Source organism: Uranotaenia lowii, chromosome 3 (assembly GCF_029784155.1).
Source record: "Uranotaenia lowii strain MFRU-FL chromosome 3, ASM2978415v1, whole genome shotgun sequence".
NCBI classification, from domain to species: domain Eukaryota; kingdom Metazoa; phylum Arthropoda; class Insecta; order Diptera; family Culicidae; genus Uranotaenia; species Uranotaenia lowii.
In genome coordinates this window covers 326,088,798-326,114,188 of record NC_073693.1, presented here as the reverse complement: position 1 = coordinate 326,114,188, position 25,391 = coordinate 326,088,798, and the positions used below count along the sequence as shown (strand labels likewise).

Here is a 25,391-nt window from a genome sequence, read left to right as displayed (position 1 = left end):
CTACTTTCATCAAACTCATTCGAAATTCAAGTCAGAGAAATCTGATTGATTTGATATAATGTAATTCAACAAATTGGCTACCGTCACTATAAAGGATTGATTACAATTTCAATTAAAAAAATTTAAGTTCTCTATATTGTACAAAACTTGACAAATGGCTATATTTTAATTACTTATTTTAGAAGATAGTGGCGTCCTGAATACGAATCAGTCGTCAGATTTTATCTTTAACCTCTAGATTTTTTGATATAACGTGTAAAAATTTTAAAATTGATCTGTTTCAAGAAAAATCGATCTTTGATAACTAATAAATTGACTGAAAAATGATTATGAATTCCTTTATTGAATCACGAATTCAGTCTATCTTGCATAGCTATTCGTTTCAGAGATATGCTTAAAAAATTAAAACCTACAATTTTTGGAACATGGAATAGATCAGATTACAACTAGGTGATTAGCCAATCGCTGCCCCCTTACCCATTGTTGCAGAGAATGACTTAAATTGTCAATATTTCAGCTGTTTTTCAACTTTTCCCAATAATAATACTGAATCACGTTTATTGGACTGTTTATTGATGAAATAAGGCTTTTAACGAAATTTTCTGCTGATAAATATGCATCTAACTACAGTTTTAATTTTTCTTGTTTTTTTCTTGTTTTTTTTGCGTGATTTTTGTGTTAATTGTTAAACAAAACCTTAAGATTCCTTCTACGGCAAATAAAGTGTAAAGCCTCAGATAACAATTATTTTTCGTATCAAAACATTTTTGGAATCGTTTTCTTTTTACGAAACGTGTGATGAACAATTAAATTAAATTTTAGTGTTTTCGATTGCTTATTTGAAAGCTGTTTAACCGTAGGATGAAAGTAAAAAATAGCAATTCACTACTTTGCAAAGCCATTTGTTGATTTATATAACCTTTGCAAAAACATGTCATGAAATTATTGAAAGCTCTAGCAAGCAAAGCTTGCAATTTGACAATACTTTTCAATACTTTACCGATTTTTTATTTTAAAATGGTTATAATTTTTTTGGGAAAATCTTTGCTTCTTCTCATGTTGGCAAAAAAATGAAGCTTAAAAATAGGTTAAATCAATTATATGATCAAAGATAAACTTAATTTCAAGCTCATTCGAGTTTCCTGGATGGTTTCATATCCGAAATTTTTTCTTGCATACCAATCTCCATTCAAAATTGAACACGTTCATCGATTACATGCAACTTAAATAAAAACGCGGATTGTCTTTTAATATGACATGTTTTTTTTGCGAAATAAGTGGATATTTACATTTAACTATTATTTTTAGTAATTTCTGTGCTCTTATAAACTGTTTTCCACTCAAAATTCTCATATTTAATCCACTCAAAATGTTGATTTTCAATAATTCAATCTTTATTCAAAGACACTCTACATTTCCATAAATATATTTTATCTAACTTCAAATATAAAAATTGAAGTTTTTTGAAGTTTTATTAAATGCATTGAAAAAAAATCTATTAAATGTTTAAAAAAGTCGGGCAACTTGCAATGTTTGAAAAGTGTCAAAATTACTTGAACTGCTTTGACTTTGAGGGACTACTTTTTTATCAGATTTATTTTGAAGTTCTTTTTTTAATTTTGGGTCCGAATTTTCCCATTGTGCAGAGGTTTTTTTTCTTTTTTCTTTTTGCTGGGATTTTCCATAGGTTTATATGGAAGACCCCCTCAAAAGCGGCCGTCTCCAAAATAGATTTCATTTCAACTAAAAGTTCTCATAATAAGCTTCCGTAACAACTATCAGCCTTTTTGTCCACATGGTGGTTGAGCCTTAAGAAGGTTTTTAAAATGTGCAACCATGGGAAAAATTCGGACAACATTAGACACGACATAAAATTTGGCTGTGCACAGACAGCTGTTTTAAATGATTTTTTTAATTTTTATTTCACTTTTTTCAAACACTTCAAACTTTGGATCTTGCTGATCAATCCTGTATGAGTGCAATCGAGTGAATTCGGTTGAAATTACTAAAATACAGTATAATAATCAAAACCATGTGCTTAGCTGTGCAACGATTGGCAAATCACCCTTTCTAACATCAATCAAGAAAGTCTTTAAGTATTTGATATTGAAAATTTTAACTCATTCAACTACTTTGTTACAGACTGTGACCCGATTTGACTCATGCTTAAAAATATCAAAAATTCAAATTGGTTTAAATCTTTTTTGGAATTTTGTCTAATTTACCGTATTTTTGCTGAATACAAAAAGAACGACTGTAACTTTTTTCTCAGAAGACAAAATTATACGCGGTCTTCTGAAAAGTTGTTCATTGACTTAAAACCTTTGTTTTCAAAATCTTTGAAATGTTCTACAGTTTGCCAAAAAAGTGTACAAATCAATTTTATGATTTTTTTCTTATTTTCAAGAGCTATCTGGAAAACAAGAGCTCCCATATCAATTAGAATTAGCTCTTAAAGTCTTTGCACATCGGAAAATGTAAATTTTGTTATCTTGTGTCATCTGTACTGTCCATCACAGATTCGGCAATTTTTACCGATTTTACCGTTTTTCGTTATTTGAAACTATTGGCTTTTGCAGGGGTCTTCCCGGTTGTTTGAGCGTTGTGAGCCTTCGAGCACATTCTACCTTTAATTTTGAGGAGTTTGGAAAGCCTCAGGAAAACAGATCATATCAAACTTTAAAAAACCTCCGAACCACATTCACATAATTATCATAATTTGTTTTCAAAAGTTTCTTCTACTATTCGTGGAAAAAATTTCGCTTTGAAAACATCTAGCATCCATCAAAATTTTACAAAATTTGCTCAATATTCAGTAACTCGAAACTCTAGTATGTAAGTATATCAAATTTGTTATTTTTTGCTCAACTTCAATATTTAAAGGTATAATTATGAAAACGAAACCAAAATGAAATAGCTTAGCATTTGGCAAGATTTCAACAAGATCCGGTTTGGTTTTGGCAAACCTCTCAGAAGGACGATTTATTGAAAAATTTATTTTTCTAAGGAAATTGTTTTTTTTCCATAAACTTTTTCATTTAACAATGGTTCAATGATTACAAATAACCAAATGCATTTTCATTCTGTTTATAGATGACTTTCTCGATAGACACATAAAATCAAAATTTGATTTTATGAAAAGTTCCTCTGAAATATGTTTTTTTCCGTGTGCAAATGAACAAATATAAATTTTTAGATTCAACTCGAAAGAGTTCAGGTGGTCCGTACTTATAAGTACATTTAGTAAATAATCTTTGAAATGCCGAGAGCTTATGAACGATACAATTTTTCAACAATTCCATCCCATGGTATGTTTTTTATTTTAATTCGAAACACCTACAAATTTTTCCAATGAGACCGGTGAACTTAAAAACTTAAAAACCGCCATACTCACTGTAGTGAGCATCAATCAGGGATGCCAGGCGGTTTTGTCAAAACTATGTCGGGACACTATGAAAATAATCAGGATTTTTCAGGACTCCACTAATTCTGCTTAGATTGCATAAATAAAGGCGAAACAAAGGTGCTATATCAGGAGCCGAGCAGAATCTTGACTGGCCTGTAGTTTATATGGAAAAAATACCATTTAATATTTTATTACAGGTCTGTTCGATTTCCTGATAAATTAATTGTTGATTCAATTTAAAAAATATATTTTTTGAGTATCTTATGAAGACCATTTTTCAAAAATCAGGACAATTCAGGACAAATTAAAAATCAGGAGGGTCTCTTGAAAATCAGAACAAATCCTGAAAAATCAGGATACCTGGCACCTCTGCAGGGATGCCAGGTGATTTTTTTTTAAAAATTCTGGACACCATGATGAAAAAAAACTGGATTTTTCAGGGCACCACTTATTCTACTTAAATTGCATAAATAAAGACGAAATAAAGGTACTGTACACGCCTTAATTTATACAAAAAAGGCGAGAAGAAGAAGACAATTCAAGACAATTTAAAAAAATCAGGGCGGTCTCTCGACAATTAGGAGAAATACTGTTTTATCAGAACATCTGGCACCTCTAGCCGATATGCCAGGCGTTACTTGAAAAAAAATTCTGGCGACAAATGAAGTCATTGTGTTTTTTCATTGAGAGTTTTGGTCCATAAAGAAAATTCAGTTTATTCTGACCTGGAACACTTGTTAAAGTTCTAACTTTTATTGTTTAAGAGACTGCGCAAATATTATATTATATTCCTCCGATGCCTGTTGGAAACATCTGGCATCTCTGGCCTCACAAAATTAATTTTCCTGTTTGTGACTTTCATGCAGGATGAGAAAACGTCAACATTCAAGACAGTTATTTTTTTTGTGATGCTAACGATCAGATTTATTAACATCACAGTGAAATTCAAAAATCGAAAATCTCATGAGATTTCGCAACCTTGGATGGGGGTGTAATAGCAGACAAAGGCTCGATATCTGAATACAATATTTAAGCACGAAATCAGATTTGAGGACGAAAATCCTTGTTTGAACATTTTTGAATACTATAAACCTAGGTTATTCGGTATAATATTGAAAATAGAATCCAAGCTTCAAAACTCAAAATAAACTCTTAAACTTTTACTTTTATTACTCAGCATTCTTATTGGTAATCGTAAAATCTGAATTTTCCATAAATAGTGCTCCAAAAAAATCGAACCGGTTATCACAAACTACTGGATCAAAACACCTGTAAGACACATTTGTTTGGAATTAATTTCACATCGATACCATAAGCTTTCATTAACCTATGTTAGATAGATAATGATTGAATTTGCAAATTACATCGTAAAGGATGTTGATTAAACAACATTGATCGGTCCTCGGAACCAACTCGTGTAGCAGATTGAGCACAGTAGGACGCGGATTCTTCGAGGCATTTTGATATCGATTTCAATGACAGAGGCCACTTGGCAGAATCATCGAGTCCCGATTAATGACTTTCTAAGGATGAATCGCAATTTTCTGCCCCTAAACCACAGTCAGTTTCTATAACTTTGATTTAAATTATTTCTAAACACTACGTTTGGTTTTCAAAATTTTTACATTTCATTATCTAAATTGTCCCAAATGACTTCGTTTGGTACCGATTTCCGGTCGGGATTTCTGGAACTGAAATGGGAACGGTTTAAATTCCAGGACCCTTCATTATGCTGCCGCTCGCTTACAGGCAAGATGCCAATTACTAAATCAATTAGAGGAACGGATCAATTGGGGCGTACATTTCACTTTCGCGAGCACCCTCCAGATGTTAACGATCCACGAGGAGACGTAATTTGCATATAATTGTTTGTAAATCAGGTCCGTTCGTTTGATGTCGGGATTATTAGTGGGAGGGTGGAGAATTGGTTCAATGTTACAGAAACTACAGAAGAGTTGAAGGTTTCACCAATATACCATTGTTTTAAAAAGGTCATGGAGAAGTCTTAAAGAGCGATTTTCTCAAAGCACGTAAAATCTAACATCAAACATAATTTGCTCATTAAACTTTTCAGAATTATATATATGATGGATCTTCCAGAGAAAAGTAGATTGAAATTGCAAAAAAAAAAAAATAATATCGAAGAATTAAAAATGACAAAAATAACAAAAATTACATAAAATGACAATAAATGACAAAAATGACAAAAATGACAAAAATGACAAAAATGACAAAAATGACAAAAATGACAAAAATGACAAAAATGACAAAAATGACAAAAATGACAAAAATGACAAAAATGACAAAAATGACAAAAATGACAAAAATGACAAAAATGACAAAAATGACAAAAATGACAAAAATGACAAAAATGACAAAAATGACAAAAATGACAAAAATGACAAAAATGACAAAAATGACAAAAATGACAAAAATGACAAAAATGACAAAAATGACAAAAATGACAAAAATGACAAAAATGACAAAAATGACAAAAATGACAAAAATGACAAAAATGACAAAAATGACAAAAATGACAAAAATGACAAAAATGACAAAAATGACAAAAATGACAAAAATGACAAAAATGACAAAAATGACAAAAATGACAAAAATGACAAAAATGACAAAAATGACAAAAATGACAAAAATGACAAAAATGACAAAAATGACAAAAATGACAAAAATGACAAAAATGACAAAAATGACAAAAATGACAAAAATGACAAAAATGACAAAAATGACAAAAATGACAAAAATGACAAAAATGACAAAAATGACAAAAATGACAAAAATGACAAAAATGACAAAAATGACAAAAATGACAAAAATGACAAAAATGACAAAAATGACAAAAATGACAAAAATGACAAAAATGACAAAAATGACAAAAATGACAAAAATGACAAAAATGACAAAAATGACAAAAATGACAAAAATGACAAAAATGACAAAAATGACAAAAATGACAAAAATGACAAAAATGACAAAAATGACAAAAATGACAAAAATGACAAAAATGACAAAAATGACAAAAATGACAAAAATGACAAAAATGACAAAAATGACAAAAATGACAAAAATGACAAAAATGACAAAAATGACAAAAATGACAAAAATGACAAAAATGACAAAAATGACAAAAATGACAAAAATGACAAAAATGACAAAAATGACAAAAATGACAAAAATGACAAAAATGACAAAAATGACAAAAATGACAAAAATGACAAAAATGACAAAAATGACAAAAATGACAAAAATGACAAAAATGACAAAAATGACAAAAATGACAAAAATGACAAAAATGACAAAAATGACAAAAATGACAAAAATGACAAAAATGACAAAAATGACAAAAATGACAAAAATGACAAAAATGACAAAAATGACAAAAACGACAAAAGTGACAAAAATGACAAAAATGACAAAAATGACAAAAATGACAAAAATGACAAAAATGACAAAAATGACAAAAATGACAAAAATGACAAAAATGACAAAAATGACAAAAATGACAAAAATGACAAAAATGACAAAAATGACAAAAATGACAAAAATGACAAAAATGACAAAAATGACAAAAATGACAAAAATGACAAAAATGACAAAAATAACAAAAATAACAAAAATGACAAAAATGACAAAAATGACAAAAATGACAAAAATGACAAAAATGACAAAAATGACAAAAATGACAAAAATGACAAAAATGACAAAAATGACAAAAATGACAAAAATGACAAAAATGACAAAAATGACAAAAATGACAAAAATGACAAAAATGACAAAAATGACAAAAATGACAAAAATGACAAAAATGACAAAAATGACAAAAATGACAAAAATGACAAAAATGACAAAAATGACAAAAATGACAAAAATGACAAAAATGACAAAAATGACAAAAATGACAAAAATGACAAAAATGACAAAAATGACAAAAATGACAAAAATGACTAAAATGACAAAAATGACAAAAATGACAAAAATGACAAAAATGACTAAAATGACTAAAATGACAAAAATGACAAAAATGACAAAAATGACAAAAATGACTAAAATGACAAAAATGACAAAAATGACAAAAATGACAAAAATGACAAAAATGACAAAAATGACAAAAATGACAAAAATGACAAAAATGACAAAAATGACAAAAATGACAAAAATGACAAAAATGACACAAATGACACAAATGACAAAAATGACAAAAATGACAAAAATGACAAAAATGACAAAAATGACAAAAATGACAAAAATGACAAAAATGACAAAAATGACAAAAATGACAAAAATGACAATGAAATGATTTTTGTAATTTTTGTAATTTTTGTAACTTTTGTAATTTTTGTAATTTTTGTTATTTTTGTAATTTTTGTTATTTTTGTAATTTTTGTAATTTTTGTTATTTTTGTAATTTTTCTAACTTTTGTCATTTTTGTAATTTTTTTAATTTTGTAATTTTTGTTATTTTTGTCATTTTTGTAATTTTTGTTATTTGTGTAATTTTTGTAGTTTTTGTAATTTTTGTAATTTTTGTAACTTCTGTCATTTTTGTCATTTTTGTCATTTTTGTAATTTTTGTAATTTTTGTAATTTTTGTAATTTTTGTCATTTTTGTAATTTTTGTAATTTTTGTAATTTTTGCAGTTTTTGTAATTTTTGTAATTTTTGTAATTTTTGTTATTTTTGTAATTTTTTAATTTTTGTAATTTTTGTAATTTTTGAAATTTTTGTAATTTTTGTAATATTTGTAATTTTTGTAATTTTTGTAATTTTTGTAATTTTTGTAATTTTTGTAATTTTTGAAATTTTTGTAAATTTTGTAATTTTTGTTATTTTTGCCATTTTTGTAATTTTTGTCATTTTTTTAATTTTTGTTATTTTTGTATTTTTTTGTAATTTTTGTAATTTTTGTAATTTTTGTAATTTTTGTAATTTTTGTAATTTTTGTAATTTTTGTAATTTTTGTATTTTTGTAATTTTTGTAATTTTTGTTATTTTTGTAATTTTTGTAATTTTTGTAATTTTTTAATTTTTGTAATTTTTGTAATTTTTGTAATTTTTGTAATTTTTGTAATTTTTGTAATTTTTGTAATTTTTGTAATTTTTGTAATTTTTGTAATTTTTGCAATTTTTGTAATTTTTGTAATTTTTGTAATTTTTGTAATATTTGTAATTTTTGGAATTTTTGTAATTTTTGTAATTTTTGTAATTTTTTAAATTTTTGTAATTTTTGTAATTTTTGCAATTTTTGTAATTTTTGTAATTTTTGTAATTTTTGTAATTTTTGTAATTTTTGTAATTTTTGTAATTTTTGTAATTTTTGTAATTTTTGTAATTTTTGTAATTTTTGTATTTTTTTGTAATTTTTGTCATTTTTGTAATTTTTATTATTTTTGTAATTTTTGTAATTTTTGTAATTTTCGTAATTTTTTTAATTTTTGAAATTTTTTTAATTTTTGTTATTTTTGTAATTTTTGTAATTTTTGTAATTTTTGTAATTTTTGTTATTTTTGTTATTTTTGTAATTTTTGTAATTTTTGTAATTTTTGTAATTTTTGTAATTTTTGTAATTTTTGTAATTTTTGTAATTTTTGTAATTTTTGTAATTTTTGTAATTTTTGTAATTTTTGTAATTTTTGTAATTTTTGTAATTTTTGTAATTTTTGTAATTTTTGTAATTTTTGTAATTTTTGTAATTTTTGTAATTTTTGTAATTTTTGTAATTTTTGTAATTTTTGTAATTTTTGTAATTTTTGTAATTTTTGTAATTTTTGTAATTTTTGTAATTTTTGTAATTTTTGTAATTTTTGTAATTTTTGTAATTTTTGCAATTTTTGTAATTTTTGTAGTTTTTGGAGTCTTTGGAATTTTTGATATTTTTGTAATTTTGGTAACTTTTGTAATTTTTGTAATTTTTGTCATTTTTTTGTCGTTTTTGTGTCATTTTTTTGTCATTTCTGTGTCTTTTTTGTGTCATTTTTGTGTCATTTTTGTGTAATTTTGTGTCATTTTTGTGTGATTTTGTGCCATTTTTGTGTTATTTTTGTGTCATTTTTGTGACATTTTTGTGACATTTTTGTGCCATTTTTGTATCATTTTTGTTTCATTTTTGTGTTATATTTGCGTCATTTTTGTGTAATTTTTGTGTCGTTTTTGTGTAATTTTTGTGCCATTTTTATGTTATTTTTGTGTAATATTTGTGCCATTTTTGTGTCATTTTTGTGCCATTTTTGTGTCATTTTTGTGTCATTTTGGTGTTATTTTCTTGTCATTTGTTTCATTTTTGTGTTATTTTGTTTCATTTTTGGGTCATTTTTGTGTTATTTTGGGTCATTTTTGTGTCATTTTTGTGTCTTTTTGTGTCATTTTTGTGTCATTTTTGTGTCACCTTTTTGTCATTTTTGTGTAATTTTGTGTCATTTTTTTGTTATTTTTGTGTCATTTTTGTGTCATTTTTGAGTCATTTTTGTGTCATTTTTGTTTCAGCTTTGTGTCATTTTTGTGTCATGATTTTTTAATTTTTGTGGCATTTTTCCTATTTTTGTTTTTTTTTTGTTTCACTTTTGTGCCTTTTTTGTGTCATTTTTTATCATTTTTGTGCCAGTTTTGTGGAATTTTTTTGACATTTTGTGTTATGTTTTTCATTTTGTGTCATAATTGTGTCATTTTTGTGTCATTTTTTTGTTATTTTAGTGTCGTTTTTGTGTAATTTTTGCTTCATTTTTGAATCATTTTTGTGTCGTTTTTGTTACATTTTAGTGTCATTTTTGTCAATTTTTTCATTTTTGTCATTTTTTACATCTTTGTCATTTTGGTTACTTTTGTTTTTTCTTTAAAAAAATCCATTTTTCAGAATCCAAACTGGTTTTGTTGATATTTCTCACGGGTCTGTTTTCTATAGCAAAAGTTTTGAATGTGGAATAATTCCAATACTCCTTCATGGCTAGGTATGGACATTTATTTTAATAAAAGACTTCCATCTCCTTAATTAAAAATAAACATTATTCTGTGGTAATTATCTATAGACAATGAAAAACAAACCTCAAAGGCAGACTTTTTTCTCTCTCCCCTGAAGCTGCAGATGAGGGACATTGTGCTGCGGATCATCACAACTCGGATGACTGATAGTCGGCTAAACGGTTATCATCATCTTTCCTGCTTTCGCAAAACACTTCGTAGGAAATTTCATTACACACAGTTATTGCTCTTTACCACGAATGAATGCAAGAAGACCCCGGTTCGGTTTGCTGATGAATAGGAGATGAATGAAAATTTTTCTTAAAAAATTCTTTTAACAATGGGGTGTATGAAAGTTATAAAAAATAAAAACAAAAAAACTTAAAACTTAAAACGTTGATCAAAGCTTCAAAGAATTTTACAGACCAACAAAAGAAATAAAAAATGAGAAACATCCTATTCTGGCCAGGAAAATTTATCCTGTCCTTTGTTAGAACTTAATCGAAACCATCACTCTGGCTGGCTGGCCACGGCCTTTGGAAAATTCCGAGACGGATATACCTCACAAGCTCTGACCATCTCTGACCGGGTCTGTTAGTCTCTGGCCTTCTTCCGGGTCAAGATAACGAACGCATCCGGAACGCGCCATTGTCGTTGCCTTGCGTTGTGTGCGACACGCCATCATCGCTTAAGCAACCGATTACCATCATACGCCATCACAATACCAAGGTTTTAAGTTTTTTTTTTCTCTTGTTATTAGTAGGTAGCACCATCACCCAAGCTATTGGTTTAGTAGAAGAAAAGCATACAACACAGCATGAAGTTGAGGGAAAAAAATGCCTAGGAAAATGATTCCGGTGGACAGTCCGAGAATGAAGTGAGAAGCAAGAGAAAAAAAACCGAACCGATCCATTTCGTTACGGAAAATGAGTTTCCATCAATCTTTGGCTCAGCGTTTTTTTTCTCCCAGCTGCTGGCTCCTTCCTTTGGTAGGACGGATTTTTTTCCCTGTTGGTCCTCCATCATAATTCCTTTTCCTTGGTTTTTCATAGCGCCTGAAGTTAGCTTACCTAGTAGTCGGCCCTCGTTGTGGATCTCCAGCTGCCAGGTTCCGTGGGGAGCTTCGCCCCATGTGTGCACCGACATGAATGGCCACTGGTTGAAACCGGAACGGGACAGATCGTGGGGTCTGCAAAGGACAAAAGGAAAGAATGAAAAAAATGAAACCGAAACATGAAGCAAAAAATATGTAAATGAAAGCGACGACGCTGACTCCTGAGAGTTGCGGAAGCCTGTTGAGAAGTGTTGAGCCGATTTTTTTCGACCATCGTTTTTCAGCACCTTGAAACGATTCGAGAGGTTGAAGCTTTGTTGCCTTTTGTGATTTGCACATGTTGTTTTACTGGCGTTTTTCTGGCAATTTACATGCAGCTTTACATCGAAGGATGTTGTTAAAGGTGTCTTTTCGTTGTTTAGCTCAATACATTTTTATTTGTTTGTCTGCTTTATTTTAACTCAAAGACATGTCTCATAAGCAATTGTCAGTGTGTTCAAAAAAATACGGAAAACCCAGAACAATCTCAATATATTTAAATTTCCAAATTTAGCCCGAACTGTATAAAGTGTTTTTTTTAATGCAGGTTTCAATAGTGGAATAGAGTTATCTTTATTCAGGTTTGTTCGTCCAGTTCTTAAACAACCACCCATTACATTAGCGATAGATATTTGTCACTTTTCACTTTTCATATTTCCTAACCGAGAAGGTACTCATTTCTCAATGAGTACTTTGATACTCTTACCCAGAACGTCACGAGGTCCCTCGTTTGGCAGCCAACCTCGAGCACCCGTTTGACAGCAATAGTAATAGGATAGATGAGCAAAACAAAACATCAAAGAAAACGTGTGGTTTGGAGGTGAAAAACGTGTTACCGAAGTTAGTTGATTATACTTATTATAAATAACGATTATACGCGGTTTGCGAAACAGTAGTTATTCCTTGAAGAAGTGCTTGCTAAAGGTTAGTTAGTGAGGTGGTTTATTTGCCAATAGATTTTAATAAGTTGCGTTTTCCACTTATAGCGTACCGATATCAGCATAGATAACCTATAGCCTCACAGCTTAACTGCAATCTCACTCTTGTGAAGGTAATTTTATAACGCAATCAACTTAAACAAGTCGAAGATTCGTTTGCCTTTAGAAGGATTTACTATTCATAACGGATCAGATCACTAAACGTGAGTTGCTAAAAATAATATCCTGTCATACTTACCTAACTATTCATTTCCTTACCAGGGATTTTTATTACTATAAATAAACGTGTAATGCGAATCTGGAAGATCGACTTTGATTGAGAAAATAACACAGAATATCTGGCAACACTGTTGTGTTACCACGAACCCAATTTGAGTAGTCTCGCTTAACCGTAAACATTTGTACCGCGTTTATCATCATCACCTGTCATCAGCAATCATTGATTTGTTGTTGAACAAAAACAGATAATGTTTTGGTTCGGCTCGTGGCAGCAGAAATCGTTTGCTGCTGTTCCGGATGCCGTCAGGAAACCGTAAGTTTCAACAAGTTTAATGATGAATAAGTTCGTATTCGATTTCGCGTCGATTTACGAGATATCTTTTAGAGTATGTCGAGTGGAACCGATAACGTCCTTCTTTTTCATTTACGAAATTTAGAATTTTCAGCCTAAATCCTTGTGGGATTTATTAATCATGTGATCCGATTTGTTAATAATATTGTTAAGAAGATCTTCATCATCCTGGAGGCAGCCAAAAAGGTTAGAAAAATTTCCCCCGCAAGCTTTTGTGTTACGCCCACGACTAGTGAGATTTTCCAATTTAAATATATTTGGTGGCACTTGAAAACTTTTGGACGTCTTGAATCATATTAATAAGCCCAAGGTCTTCAACGTTTACTGATCGAGTTAAGAACTAAACTTCATTGAAGCGTTGCGCGATGGGGAACCTTGGTAGGAGTGTCTACGAGGAAGTGATCTGGGATTTTTCGGGGGGTTCCCCTAATGCCTCAGGTGACAATTTCACCTCTTGTTTATCTAAATTGAAACCCATGTCATGTCTCACCCTGACGGTTAATTATATTAGTATTGATGAAGAAAATAGTTACCGCACTTGATATACCCACAGAATTCCGCTGTGCGGCATTAGTCTGCAGTGGTGACTCTTGCCGTAAGAGGGTACTCAGACCCAGATTACGTGCTAAATATTGGACCCCCCCCCCCCTCTCTTTTCAAGACACATGTATGATTATGGTCTATGCAATTGGTTCTTATAAACCGCTCTCTTTGAATGACATATGCAACGGACTCGGACTTCTCTAATGGCATTCATTGGATAGAATGACCCAAGGTTGCCCAAGTTTTGCCTCTCTTAGGGGCGCGGAATCGCACTCATGCAAAGGACCATGCTGATAAGGTGCAAGGTTAACAGGTCGCCTGACTAAAGCAGGGCACAGTTGACCATTTACTTCCCTAGCTCCTCGTTGTAACAAACAGATCGGCTAGCTATACAACTATGCAGAAACCCCCCGTACAATGCCTCAAGGTCGGCTAAATTTAACGCGAACAATGCCCAAGAAAACACTTTAACATCACCGGTCGTAGTTTTTCACTTTATTCATCTACGAATATACTAGTGAGTTTTGTGTCCTAATAACCACAATTTACGGTTCCCAACCTTATCGTAACTTCTACCTTAAAGCAATGCTGTGGTACTGGGCGATTAGGTCGCTGAACTATCGACCCTCCAACTCGTCTTCGGAACGATACCTCGGTGTCTCGGTGTCGACGAACTAGCAGCTTTATACCACGAACGATATGTTTTATGATCTCAATACAAATTTCCACAGTTGACTTGGGATCTACGCGCTCCAGATGTAAGACAAGCTGGCTACGGGTTCGGTTTTTGCGGTTACCTGGATGTCTCTTTTTCTAAAAACTCACTGAGTCTTAACTACAGTTCTGGACTTTGCTTCCACTTGAACCACTTTGCTCTGCGAAGTAGTTTCACCTCACCGTTGTGCAGAGTGGAAACGTGTCTGCAGACTCGTCACCTACATGCGTACGGCCAAGAGGACAACACGTCTCACTTGGTACTGTCAAGCTTCGATGACAGCCTGCGTACCGAGTGTGGCACAAACGTGGTGCGACTGGGTACCTTAGTACCAGTGCTCAGTCGCAAGAGGGAGGAGTCGTCAGGCGTATCGGGTAGTCGCGATCCCGTAATGCGGGACGACCAAGTGTTCGAGCGCGTGTTGATAGGTCTGCTTTTTGGGGAGGTTCCTGGCCCCGATTCGCGGATATGATTGACTCACGACGGGCAGAGGGCCTTGTACCGTAAACATGTGGCATGGCCTCAGACTTAGTCTCAAAGAGTAATGGAGTAATGGAGTATTGGAGGGGGAGAGCTTTGTTGAAATAGTACGTATAAATGTGTATTGCCTTGGAGCGCTTTACGCGAGTATGGTCTACAATCAAGGGTACAGCCTTCGTTGCAGTTCCTGATGGGAATTGTGGCCAGAGGCCCCAGGTGGACTTTATGGTGTAGGGGTACATAATATCATGATTCACCAATTGCACCCGTGAACCCAGAATAGCAAACTGGAGGGACGCGGTGGCTCACCGTGCCTTGGAATGCAATTCGTAAAAAGGATTTACCACCTGGGTGATCAACTAATAAAAAAAAGACCACTTGAACTTAACGTTTTCAACAAAAGCCGATCTGTTGACTCCAGCAATAGCAAACCAGAATGTGCTGTCTCAATGCGAATATTGACCCGTGACGTCATCCCTATTTCGCCCCATCATGTCCCATCATATGCCATCTTTCAGGTCCTAATGATAGCAGCCATCTGTTGGTGAAGTTCCGAACTTCTCTGGCAGATGGTTGAGCTGGGTGTGGGTTGGCGTAGTGGTTGAAGCAGGAGAATCACTAACAGCAAACCAAAGCCCTTTTTTGGAGCACGAACAAGATTTCGACCAAATTGACAGATCCCTTGGAACATCGGGGGACTCATAATGAATACAAACAATAAAAAAACCAAAAACAGAAGGAACGTGAAGACAACAGACATGACGTTAGCTTGGTCGATAGAGAGGGCAGAAGAACGCAAGCCAAGGTCTTTGCGAAGAGAGGACTTCTTAGGTCTCCTCTACTGACCAAAGTATTAATGAAGATAGGAATGAAGTTAACCAAGGAAGCGGGGAGAAGCCTTGCCGCAGATAACCCCACTGCAAAACAAAGTAGTTCCCAGCAAGAGAAGCAGGTCTCAGTTGTAGGAAGAGATGCATCAAAGGGCATAAAAAAGTATGGCTTGTTGACACGGTCGACAAAATATAGGAGTTTGTGCAGAGCACCAGTAACGTGCAGAAACGACGAAACTAAAGGCAAAGTCTGCGGTGAAGGTCCCCATCAATCTTGGTTGCTTCTTAAGGGTTCGGAGCTCCCCGATTGTATACGACCCGTTCAGGAAAAGATGGGACACAGACCCTAAGGATGGATGGAGAAAACAGTGCCGGAGGCTGGCGCATAGTTCTAAGTATGGTTCAAAATGCATTCTACCCAAAAAGAAATGTTGTCACGTACTTTGATCCACCCCCAAAACCCAAACCTCAACAAGTGATGTCAAGGGATGATGTCCTCACCGTGAAAGCGAGAGAAGGCACAACGTTCGCGGAACTGTTTCGGGAGCTACGCTCAAAGCTTATATTATCTGCTTTTGGCGAATATCATCCAAAAAGGCGAATGTCTCTTCGAGCTGAAGAAAGACTAGGTGAAGAAGTGGTTATCCGAGTGTTCTTACAGGTTGCAGCTATAGAATGAGTTCACAACTGCGGAGGAGCTCGAGAAAGCACTGTCCAGCATACCTGGCCTGAGCAACGAATCAGTAGCAATGAGGCTTAGAAAGGTGTACGGTGAAATGCAGATTGTAACGATTCGCCTGTGAGTGTTAGAGTTGGGTGGTCTGTAGGGCACTTTAGAACCCCCGCCACAGGGCTTTTTCCTTTCCAAGAGATAGTGGTAGATTCTCGGGACGGATTGATGATTGCAAACATTAAAGGCACCTTCTTCTGCAGCTGCTACGCTCCTTCAAGATGGAAGAAAGGGAAGTTCAACACAATGGTGGATGAATACACTTAAGAATCTACAGGAAAAGGTGGAGATGGATTGGACCTACCCTACAAAATGATGTAAACGAGATTTGCAGAGAGGCACTCGAGTTGAATCGAGAAGGACATCGAAGGCAGACCCGAAGCACGAGGCGGTGAAGCCTAGCCACCGAAATCCGATCTGTCGACGAGAATCATGACTGGGACGACGACGATGGGGTCGTCCGGGTTGTAAACAGTGGAGGTCTTTTACGACGAACCTGTGCGACGCAGAATCGCAGCGGGCTCATAAGGTATGTAAGAAAGATTAAATGGGATTTTCTTCTATATTTACTTTGCCCTTGTTTAGGAGGTTCTTGGAGAGGTCTAGCGCTATGGTGTTTAACATACACGAAGTGGAACTTCAATGTGTAGGAGTGACCTACCCGGTCAAAAAAACCCCAAGAGTGAACCGCGCACTATCAGAATATTCCTCACAGGCGTGAATCCATCATAGACGTCACATTCGGTACTCCGGGTTTGGCGAGCAACTGTCGTGTAAGCGGTTTGCTCTAGTGCCCGAGGAGGGTATCTAGGACCAGAGAGCACCTTTGAAAGGCTGTATATGTACATATGAAGCTACGTTGGGGATTGGAGCGGAATCTGAATTCCCTTTTCCCGGAAAATTGAACGAGCGCACTCGGACGCTTTTGATATGAAGAGAAAGGCGAACTATAAACGTTGTCTAAACCGCAGAATGTCTATTAAACGTATTGAGAGGGTTTATTGAGAAATAAGCTCCAAAGCTGAGTTTCTTTCAGGGAATTCCTAAAGAACTGAAGGTTTACGTTTCGGGTACGATACGATTGGTGACTTTGTTTTGGTTCATCAGTGGATGGCTCGTGTAGATCAATTTCGTATCTAGCTATGTTTAGGATATAAATTCTCCTATAGTTTCACTAAACGCCGAAATCGCTTCCCTTTTTTTCAGAGCTTAAACAGACGATAACAAAAACTATAATATATAATGTGGCTCTCAAATATAATCACTCTCTTTTTAAGCTTAACCCTCTAAAGCATGACTTTTTTAAAATGAGAATTGCTGTTATTGATTCAGTGAAATAATAACGTTTTAATTCGAATAACAAAACTCAATAGGTTTGAAGTCGTTATTTTGAGTATTATAAATGTTATGGCCTATCAAAGTTGAAAAATATTTTTTGAAATTAGTTCATTTCAATACGATTTTGATAATTTCTTCAAAACCTTGTTAATTGAGTGCAGGAAGGTGTTTGTGATTTATTGAGATTAAAAAATTTGTTAGAATGTGCGAATCTGAAGAAATAATAGCGATTTTCCAAAACCTACTTTTTTCAAAAAAAATAAATAAATTTGATTTTTGCAATTTTTCTGCATAGTTTGTTCGATATTTCACACATACATTAGAATATCGTAAAAAAAAATACCATGAGCTAATTTCTTTTAATCTCTAGAATATTTTTTGTGAATACGTTACTTAAAAATATTCACGCATTTTCGAGATATTTGGATTTTGATAAGTGTTGTTTTAAAACAACACTATGCATTAAAGGGTGAAAATTAGTTTGATTCGACTATGACGATTAGGATTAGGATTAGGACGATTGACTCAAGTGAATCACCAAAACCTAAACCTCGAAATCTTATCCCATTTCTATTTAATATATTGGGAAATCATGTCAAACATCAACGAAAGTCAATTTATATTACCTTGTTTTGATAGGTTTATAAATTTAAGTTAGAAATGAAAAGTCGAAAGTGATAAAAAAAAATTATAATTATGAAATTCTGTTCAAAAATTAGGAAATCTGTGGGTTTTGTGAAAAATTTCAAAATTCTGTTATCTGTGACACAGATTCTGTGACTAAATTTTGCTCAAAACTCTTTAATAATACAAATTCTATGTGATTTCAGCAAACTTGGCCTGTGATCGGATTGTGGAATCTGCATCCAGTTGATTATTTTTTATTTCCACGGTTTATCATTGGGATAATATCCTGATTCGAACCTTGGTTTTGCATTAAAAACTTATATAAGATTCATTTTTCATATTCGAAACTCATCATTCCGGAAGTTTAAAAGAAAATATGAAAAAGTTTTAATTCTTATGCAATATTGAAACTTAGTTCGAGGTAATCGAGAATTGAAATATTAGAGTTTCATCAAAAACGAAAAAACAATTGAAGAAAAAATTCATATTGAAAATCTAAGATTCAAAATTCTGTCTGGTTAAGGATTCTGTCTAACCTGTTCATAATTATTTGGAAATTTTTTGTGGAATTTAGATTCTTATTTGAGCACCAAACAAGTTTTTCTTTCAAATGAGACCATCAGGATCCCTCACTTAGTTTAAAGCTCAAAAAAACTAAACACTTCTAGGACTTATTTTAGAAAGTAATGATTTTAAATGAATAAATACCTATTTATAATAACAAACTTACACCCGAATAATAAGATACTCTTGATACACTTAAAAATGTAGAAAGCCGTACCATTTTTTATTTTCATTTTATGTTTTATAACAAAGAAGGTATGGAACAAAGGAAAAAGTGGCCCATGATTCCCCACTCTCCCATACTAGAAAATGGAAAAACGTTCAAAGCCAAACGTAATTTCAGTCACCCAAAATTGATTATAATTTTAAATTAATTTCAGAGATGAACACAAATTCCAAGATTAATTCCAGATTAATTGTTATCGGATATCTGTAATGAGAATAATATAAGGATGAAATATTCAAATCAATTGGAACAATATGTACGAAGGTATTTTTTAAACTCTAGAAACAAAACACTCATTACGTTTCTAGACATTAAGGCTTTTTGGTGGTGTCCAATTTCTTTAATTCTTACGTAATGTCCCGGTAACCTTTATGCAGTTACTCTGATCTGACAAGGGCCATATTCAATATTTGGAAGCTCTTCAAATCTTTTCGGAAGTACTTAAGTCCTATCGTGGAAGCAGGAATGATTCATTCATTTAATTAGATTTGAAATGCTTCGTTATGAGTAAAATTGGTGAAAAAATCTGTCCCTAATCGAAAAGTAGAGCTTATCTATTCGAGGGGTATCATTAATTATAATATCATGCAGAAAACCTGCTACGAATGTTTACTTTATCCTTTTTGAACTTACATATAGTTCATACATATTAAATCAGACTCATAGTTCAACGTTTGTTTTACATTTTTCTACAATTAAATAATTCACTAATTCCCAAAAAAACAGTAACTCAATGCAAAACAAATTACTTATCAAACGAATCAACATTTCTAACAGAAAAAGATTTCGTTTTAAGCGCAGATTTTTTTAGCTGCCATTATTATTCTGCTTTTTCCATACCCCAAAAAAAAAAGAAAACTATCTGTACTCTGTGTTGTTACAATCTGGAGGTCAATTTTGGGTTATTTATGTTCTGAGTGTTTTATATTTTTGACAGCCAAATCGACGAAATACTCAGCTAAGAATCACTAGTTCACTGTTTTCTGATGTAACATTCACCAGATGGTCTCAGGTCCTTGGTTCTTGTCTAAATATGGTTCTATCACGCAGCAACTACACTTTGACAATAAATGCATTAGAAGTGGACCGAATCAGAAACCAAAAAAGGAACTGCCAGTTGCAGTGTAGAATATTTTGAACTTGAAAAAACTTTTCAAAATAAATCGTTTATGACAAAGAAATTCTGTCAGTGGACTTGGAGTAGTGATAATTTAAAGATCAGGTTTTTTGCACCAATCAATGATCATCATATAAAATCTCCCCCAACGTCACACATATAGCTTTTTTGTGGTTGGCGGTCTAAGCATTTGAAGCACGCTTATTGTCACGTTTTGATTTTTATACCGTATAGAGAAAGAGAATCATTTCCATGAATCGTTAGATTCCACTTAGGACCTTTTAAATTTGGGTACCTCTGTGCCCATCACCACCATCGCTGCATTATGAACTTTTGGTTTGATTCCTTTCTAAATTTTAAGAATTGCAATGTATGGAATTATTAGTTCTTGAAATTTGAGTTTTCCATGCCTTATCATCAAACAAGAATTCAAATGACGCATGATTTATCTCAACATTTTTCAAACAATCTAATAAAACATTGTAACAGGGTATTGCAACGAGAAGATTGACGTATCTTTACATCTACATAACTAGCTATCGTTCGTCGTAGATTGACATTGACTCACCTTGGCGTCAGCAGCGTTACCCGGGTGCCCGACGGGGACGTCAGGAAAATTTGAATATCCCCTCGGCGCTGCGAGGTCAGCGTAATTTTGGCCTGTACATGCTCCAGATAGTTGACTCCCTTGCAGTGCTCCACGGTCAGCTGCAGAACGACCTTGGTCCGGGGCGGGATTTGTCTGGAAAAATGAAACCGGGAAGCAAAACAAGCAGTGAAAAATTAAACGATTTTCCCTGTTTCCTCGGGAATGTCTGTTACTACAAGTTACACGTACTTATCCAGATGGGGCGCGTTGATTTCGCAGACCTGCTGTTCCGGAACGGTTTTCCAAGTTCGCGCCAGCCGGACCATGCCGGCAGCATCCATGAGCCCGTAGCCGAACGAATGCGATACCCGACGGCCGACGCCGTTTTTTGACCATGTCGGATCTTTCAAATTACCGGGCTTTGCCGTCCGGACAACTGGTTGAGGGTGAGAGAAAAAAAACGTGGAAAAATTGAAGCAACGATTGCATTAGAAAAGGGATACGTAGGTTGGTTCGTTCCCGAGAGAGAATCTTATCACACGAATCGACGAGTTGAAAAATTACACAACGGTACGTGCTAATGGCATTCGAATTGGGCGAGCATTAGGGTTACCTATGTGTTGCAGGTCCCGCCAGGTTAGATTCCTATTTGCTTCCAGAACTAGTGCCGCGATTCCGGCAGCCAGCGGTGCAGAAGCAGATGTCCCCGTATGGGATGCCGTACAGGAATGGTGCAAATCCGTGGTGATGATCTGCTTCTCGTTTGTGTTTCCACTACTGTAGGTCGTCGCTAGCGTTGAGCTGCACATTTCCGAAAACCTGCAAAGCAAGAGGAGCCATTTTTTGTTAGTTCCAACTACCAATTGATTATCATCATCTGTTTCGTTTCAACTCACCAAGGCACCAGTCCTTCCTGGGAAGCGCTCGAAATCGAAAGGGTCCAGATGGAGTTGGTGTATCCATCACAGTTACAATTATCGTGCTCCCGTCCTCCGTTTCCGGAGGCCCAGATAAAGATGGAACCCTTTCCGCCGCGCCCCTTCCGGACGCCCTCGATGAAGGCACGAGTGGCCATATCGCCTGGCCCGTCCACCGTTTTGCCGTCGTCATCCGGACCCCAGGAGGCACTATAGATGTCGATGTGCTGCGAGTTGAGACCCAACGATTTGGCCTCGACCACATCGGTAACGTCCCCGTCGAGCATCCGGACCCCGCCAACCTTGGCCCCGTACGCAATTCCCACCGTGCACAGGGAGTTATTGGCCGTGGCCGCGACCTCTCCGGCGCAGCGGGTCCCGTGCCGGTTCGAATCCGTTAGGTCGTAGTGTGGCATCGGATCCCCGTCGTTTCCGTTCACGTCGAATGATGCCTTCGGATCCTGTGGAAAGAGTTATGATTGACGGTGGATTAGGTGTTGTTTGGATTTAAGATTGAAAGTTCAGCTTTTGATTTAGTTGGATAATCCTTAACTGTTGCAATTACTATGCGGTGTAACAGAACTGATTCGCAGGAAAGGATTATTGTTGTATGTAGGGGAGATAAGGGCATAACGAGCACCCAGGGCATAATAAGCATTCCTCTTTTCTACAAAAGTACGTAGTTTCTTAATTAATTTTTCCTAAGGATTTGTTTCGTACTGCTCACCAAAAAAGAAATCTCCTTATCATCTTTACAGAAATATTTAAAAAAAACCAGCTAGGTTCTCAAGTGACGAATTATTTTTGAGCACTACAAAATAAGCTTTTATGACATTAAAATCATCTTGATCTATAATGTACGCACTGCTACATTATCTACACATTGTTTCTGAATTTTCACCATTATCAAATTTTGGATTTTTCAGTTTAATCAATTTTAAAACGCGTTTTTACTTAAATTTGTTAACTCGGGGCGAGCAGAGCACTATCAATCGGGGTACGATGAGCATTTTCTGCCATATAATCTAGCAGCGAATTCAACTCTATGTAGTTAACTGAATTATAGAGCTACAGCTTGACTAGTTTACATCTGACGATTGGGCCTCTGATTATCTCTCCGACACCTTCCAATTTGGCTTGGCCCTACTAAAAAGAATAAAGCTCGCTTTTTACTTTTACACACATTTCCATAAAAATGACAGCTAATCGGAGTGAAATTGGAATGAAGGCTGTTGTTTTCTCTTTTGAACGCATGGAAAATCGTATACCGGGATAGCGAGCGCGTCCATCGCCTCTTGGCCAAATCGTCAGATGAAACGAGTCAAGTTGTAGCTCTATTATTCAGTTGACTTCATCGAGTTGAATTCACTGCTAGAATCCTCGGCAGAAAACGCTCATCGTGCCCTAATTAATGTTGCTTATACTGCCCCAGAAGGGGGTGCTCATTATGCCCCTGCAGTGATTGGTTTTTAGCTTTCAGCAAAAAAAAAATTAAAATGCATTTTCAAACGTTTTTATCTAGTTTTCCAAGTTTCATCCAATTAGGAAATAGACTATTTTAGTGTCTGAACACGAAACAATGATGTAATTCAAATATTATAGCTGTTTTCTATTGTTTAATAAGCGTTTTCCTTAAGGTGGCCATTATGCCCTTATCTCCCCTATGACCTACATACATAACTTGTGTAGGAAAAATGACAAAAAACTATTATTTGATTGAAAAAAATTGCCTTTTGGTTAGAAACAAAAAGTTCTCGATTAAACAGATACAGGAGTTTTAAAACAGCGCATGAGGAAAAAAGTGTTTAGGTAAACCGCGAAAAAAATCAATATTTTTCCTCCTACATAAGCCAAATCTATGGAAAAAATACTTTCAATTAGTGAAAATGTCCGGAGAATCGATTGGACATAGTTTCACACGAGTTTACAAACGGAGATATAGTCTTTTTTTTTTTTTTTTTTAAATTTAATAAACGTTTATTAGGCCAATTTACTTTTACAAGTTTTTATGAGCCGATGGTCTTTTTAACAATTGACTTATTGCTAGGGGGTTGGAAAGGGTTTGAGGAAGAAGGAGGGGGTTTGGGAAGGTTGGGATTAAGCGTGGTTCCGCATTGCCGAAGAGCGGCAGAGGATGGTTTCTCAGACGAGCTATTTCCAACTCCTGCTCCACTTGAGGAGTCTGAAGGGACACGTTGAGGGGATGTCTTTTTCCGGGGTGGTGAAGCGACGGTCAGATGGATGGCTGGTTGTCCAGAGGATGAAGTAAGGTGATCTCGTTTTTGTTGTTGTTGTTTTGACGTGTTGTCCTGTATTTGCTGCTGCTGGTGGTGGGTTTGTGGAGTTTGATGAATCTTTTGTTGTACGTTTCCAGATCGAGTAACTTGTGCGTAGCTATGTGTATTGTTTGTGGTTTTGATTCGCAGGCGAGCTTCAGAAATAGGAATATTTTGCTCAACCACGGTGTGCCAAAATACGTTATTAAAAATAAAAAATGACCACCAAAACGGCAATCGACATTCGAAAGATATAGTATTCAGGCATCTATCCTGAAAATTTGGAAATGTTTCATCGGGCTTTTTTGAAATTAGAGCGATTTTAAATTTTAAGTCAATTTGCATTAGATTTCCAATGGGGTTTTTCGACCTTATGTTCTATGACCATGGACTTTCTGACTACTCATATTTTATGACAATCACCCAGCTCAATGAATTTATAGAAAATTTCATGCCCGACAACTTTGTGGAATATTGGATAAAGATTTGAGTTGATCCTGAAAAGTTATTGGCAATTTTCTAAAATTTTATTAGACTGATTGAAATTTTTCCATGTTTCTTAGGTTTTTTTTTTCAATTCCGCGTCACTAAAAAGCGAATATCTTCCCAGGCGTAGTTTGATTCGTTTTTGGGTCTTCAACCATTTTTTCGTGCTTAGAATGTGCTTAGTGTCGAACAAGGTAAATAGCGTAATATTGGCTTTAAAATAGTCATTTTTGATTACCTTCTTGGATTCAACAATAAAAATAAACGATATTTTTAATTTAAAATTAAAAATCAACACAGAGACCACTGTTATAGTCCACTACAGCATTTAAGAGATGATCATAGTACAACTTTGATGTATCGGGGGTTTGATATTGTTTCCACGTTTCTGAAAAATCATAATGAACACCCTCCGAGTCTTGTTCTCCGAATACACCCTGCGATTTACCGGGGTATTTGAAAAAATCTTTTACATGGAATCGTAGAATGTGGAAATTGGAAGAGTTTGGCAGTTTTTCTTGATGTTCCCAAAGTCCTCAAGTTTCCGTTACGTGTCATCAAATATTGCTTACTGACATCGACTGACATCGCAATATGGGCACGGATGAGCCATTATGCCCGTTATAATATTTATGACTTTTAAATCTCCTGCAACATATTCATCGAAGTCTTGCAACTGTAGCGCGTTCCAAATTGAAGCAATATTCTCATATTTTTCTTCCAGTTTTGGGGCAAGAGCAAAAATCAAAAGCCTAATAGTTGATTAAATAATTTGACGTTATTATACTATAAGCCTAATGTTCATAACTATTTCTAAAAAACCTTCGAACACCGCCATCCTTGAAACGTTCAGCTTTGGACTGCTGTCCCAGTGAAATCACCGACAAAGTAATTTTAAAAGAACCACCTCCACCGTCCATTCCAAATTTAAAAATAAGTTCTTCATCAGTCATATTTCGCGAGTCTCGAATCTTTTGAA

General features: G+C 34.3%; 1 protein-coding gene across 1 annotated transcript in view; it reads right to left on the bottom strand.

Annotated features, from left to right (window-relative positions):
- The window catches only part of LOC129753810 (furin-like protease 1, isoforms 1/1-X/2), a 95,269-nt gene that overhangs the window by 17,066 nt on the left and 52,812 nt on the right, over positions 1 to 25,391 (bottom strand). The window contains exons 4-8 of the mRNA XM_055749659.1: positions 21,630 to 22,111; positions 21,347 to 21,552; positions 20,983 to 21,169; positions 20,713 to 20,886; positions 11,443 to 11,561 (exon numbers count right to left, since the gene is read on the bottom strand). Of these exons, the coding sequence (XP_055605634.1) occupies positions 11,443 to 11,561; positions 20,713 to 20,886; positions 20,983 to 21,169; positions 21,347 to 21,552; positions 21,630 to 22,111 (1,168 nt within the window). The remainder of the gene's footprint in view (positions 1 to 11,442; positions 11,562 to 20,712; positions 20,887 to 20,982; positions 21,170 to 21,346; positions 21,553 to 21,629; positions 22,112 to 25,391) is intronic.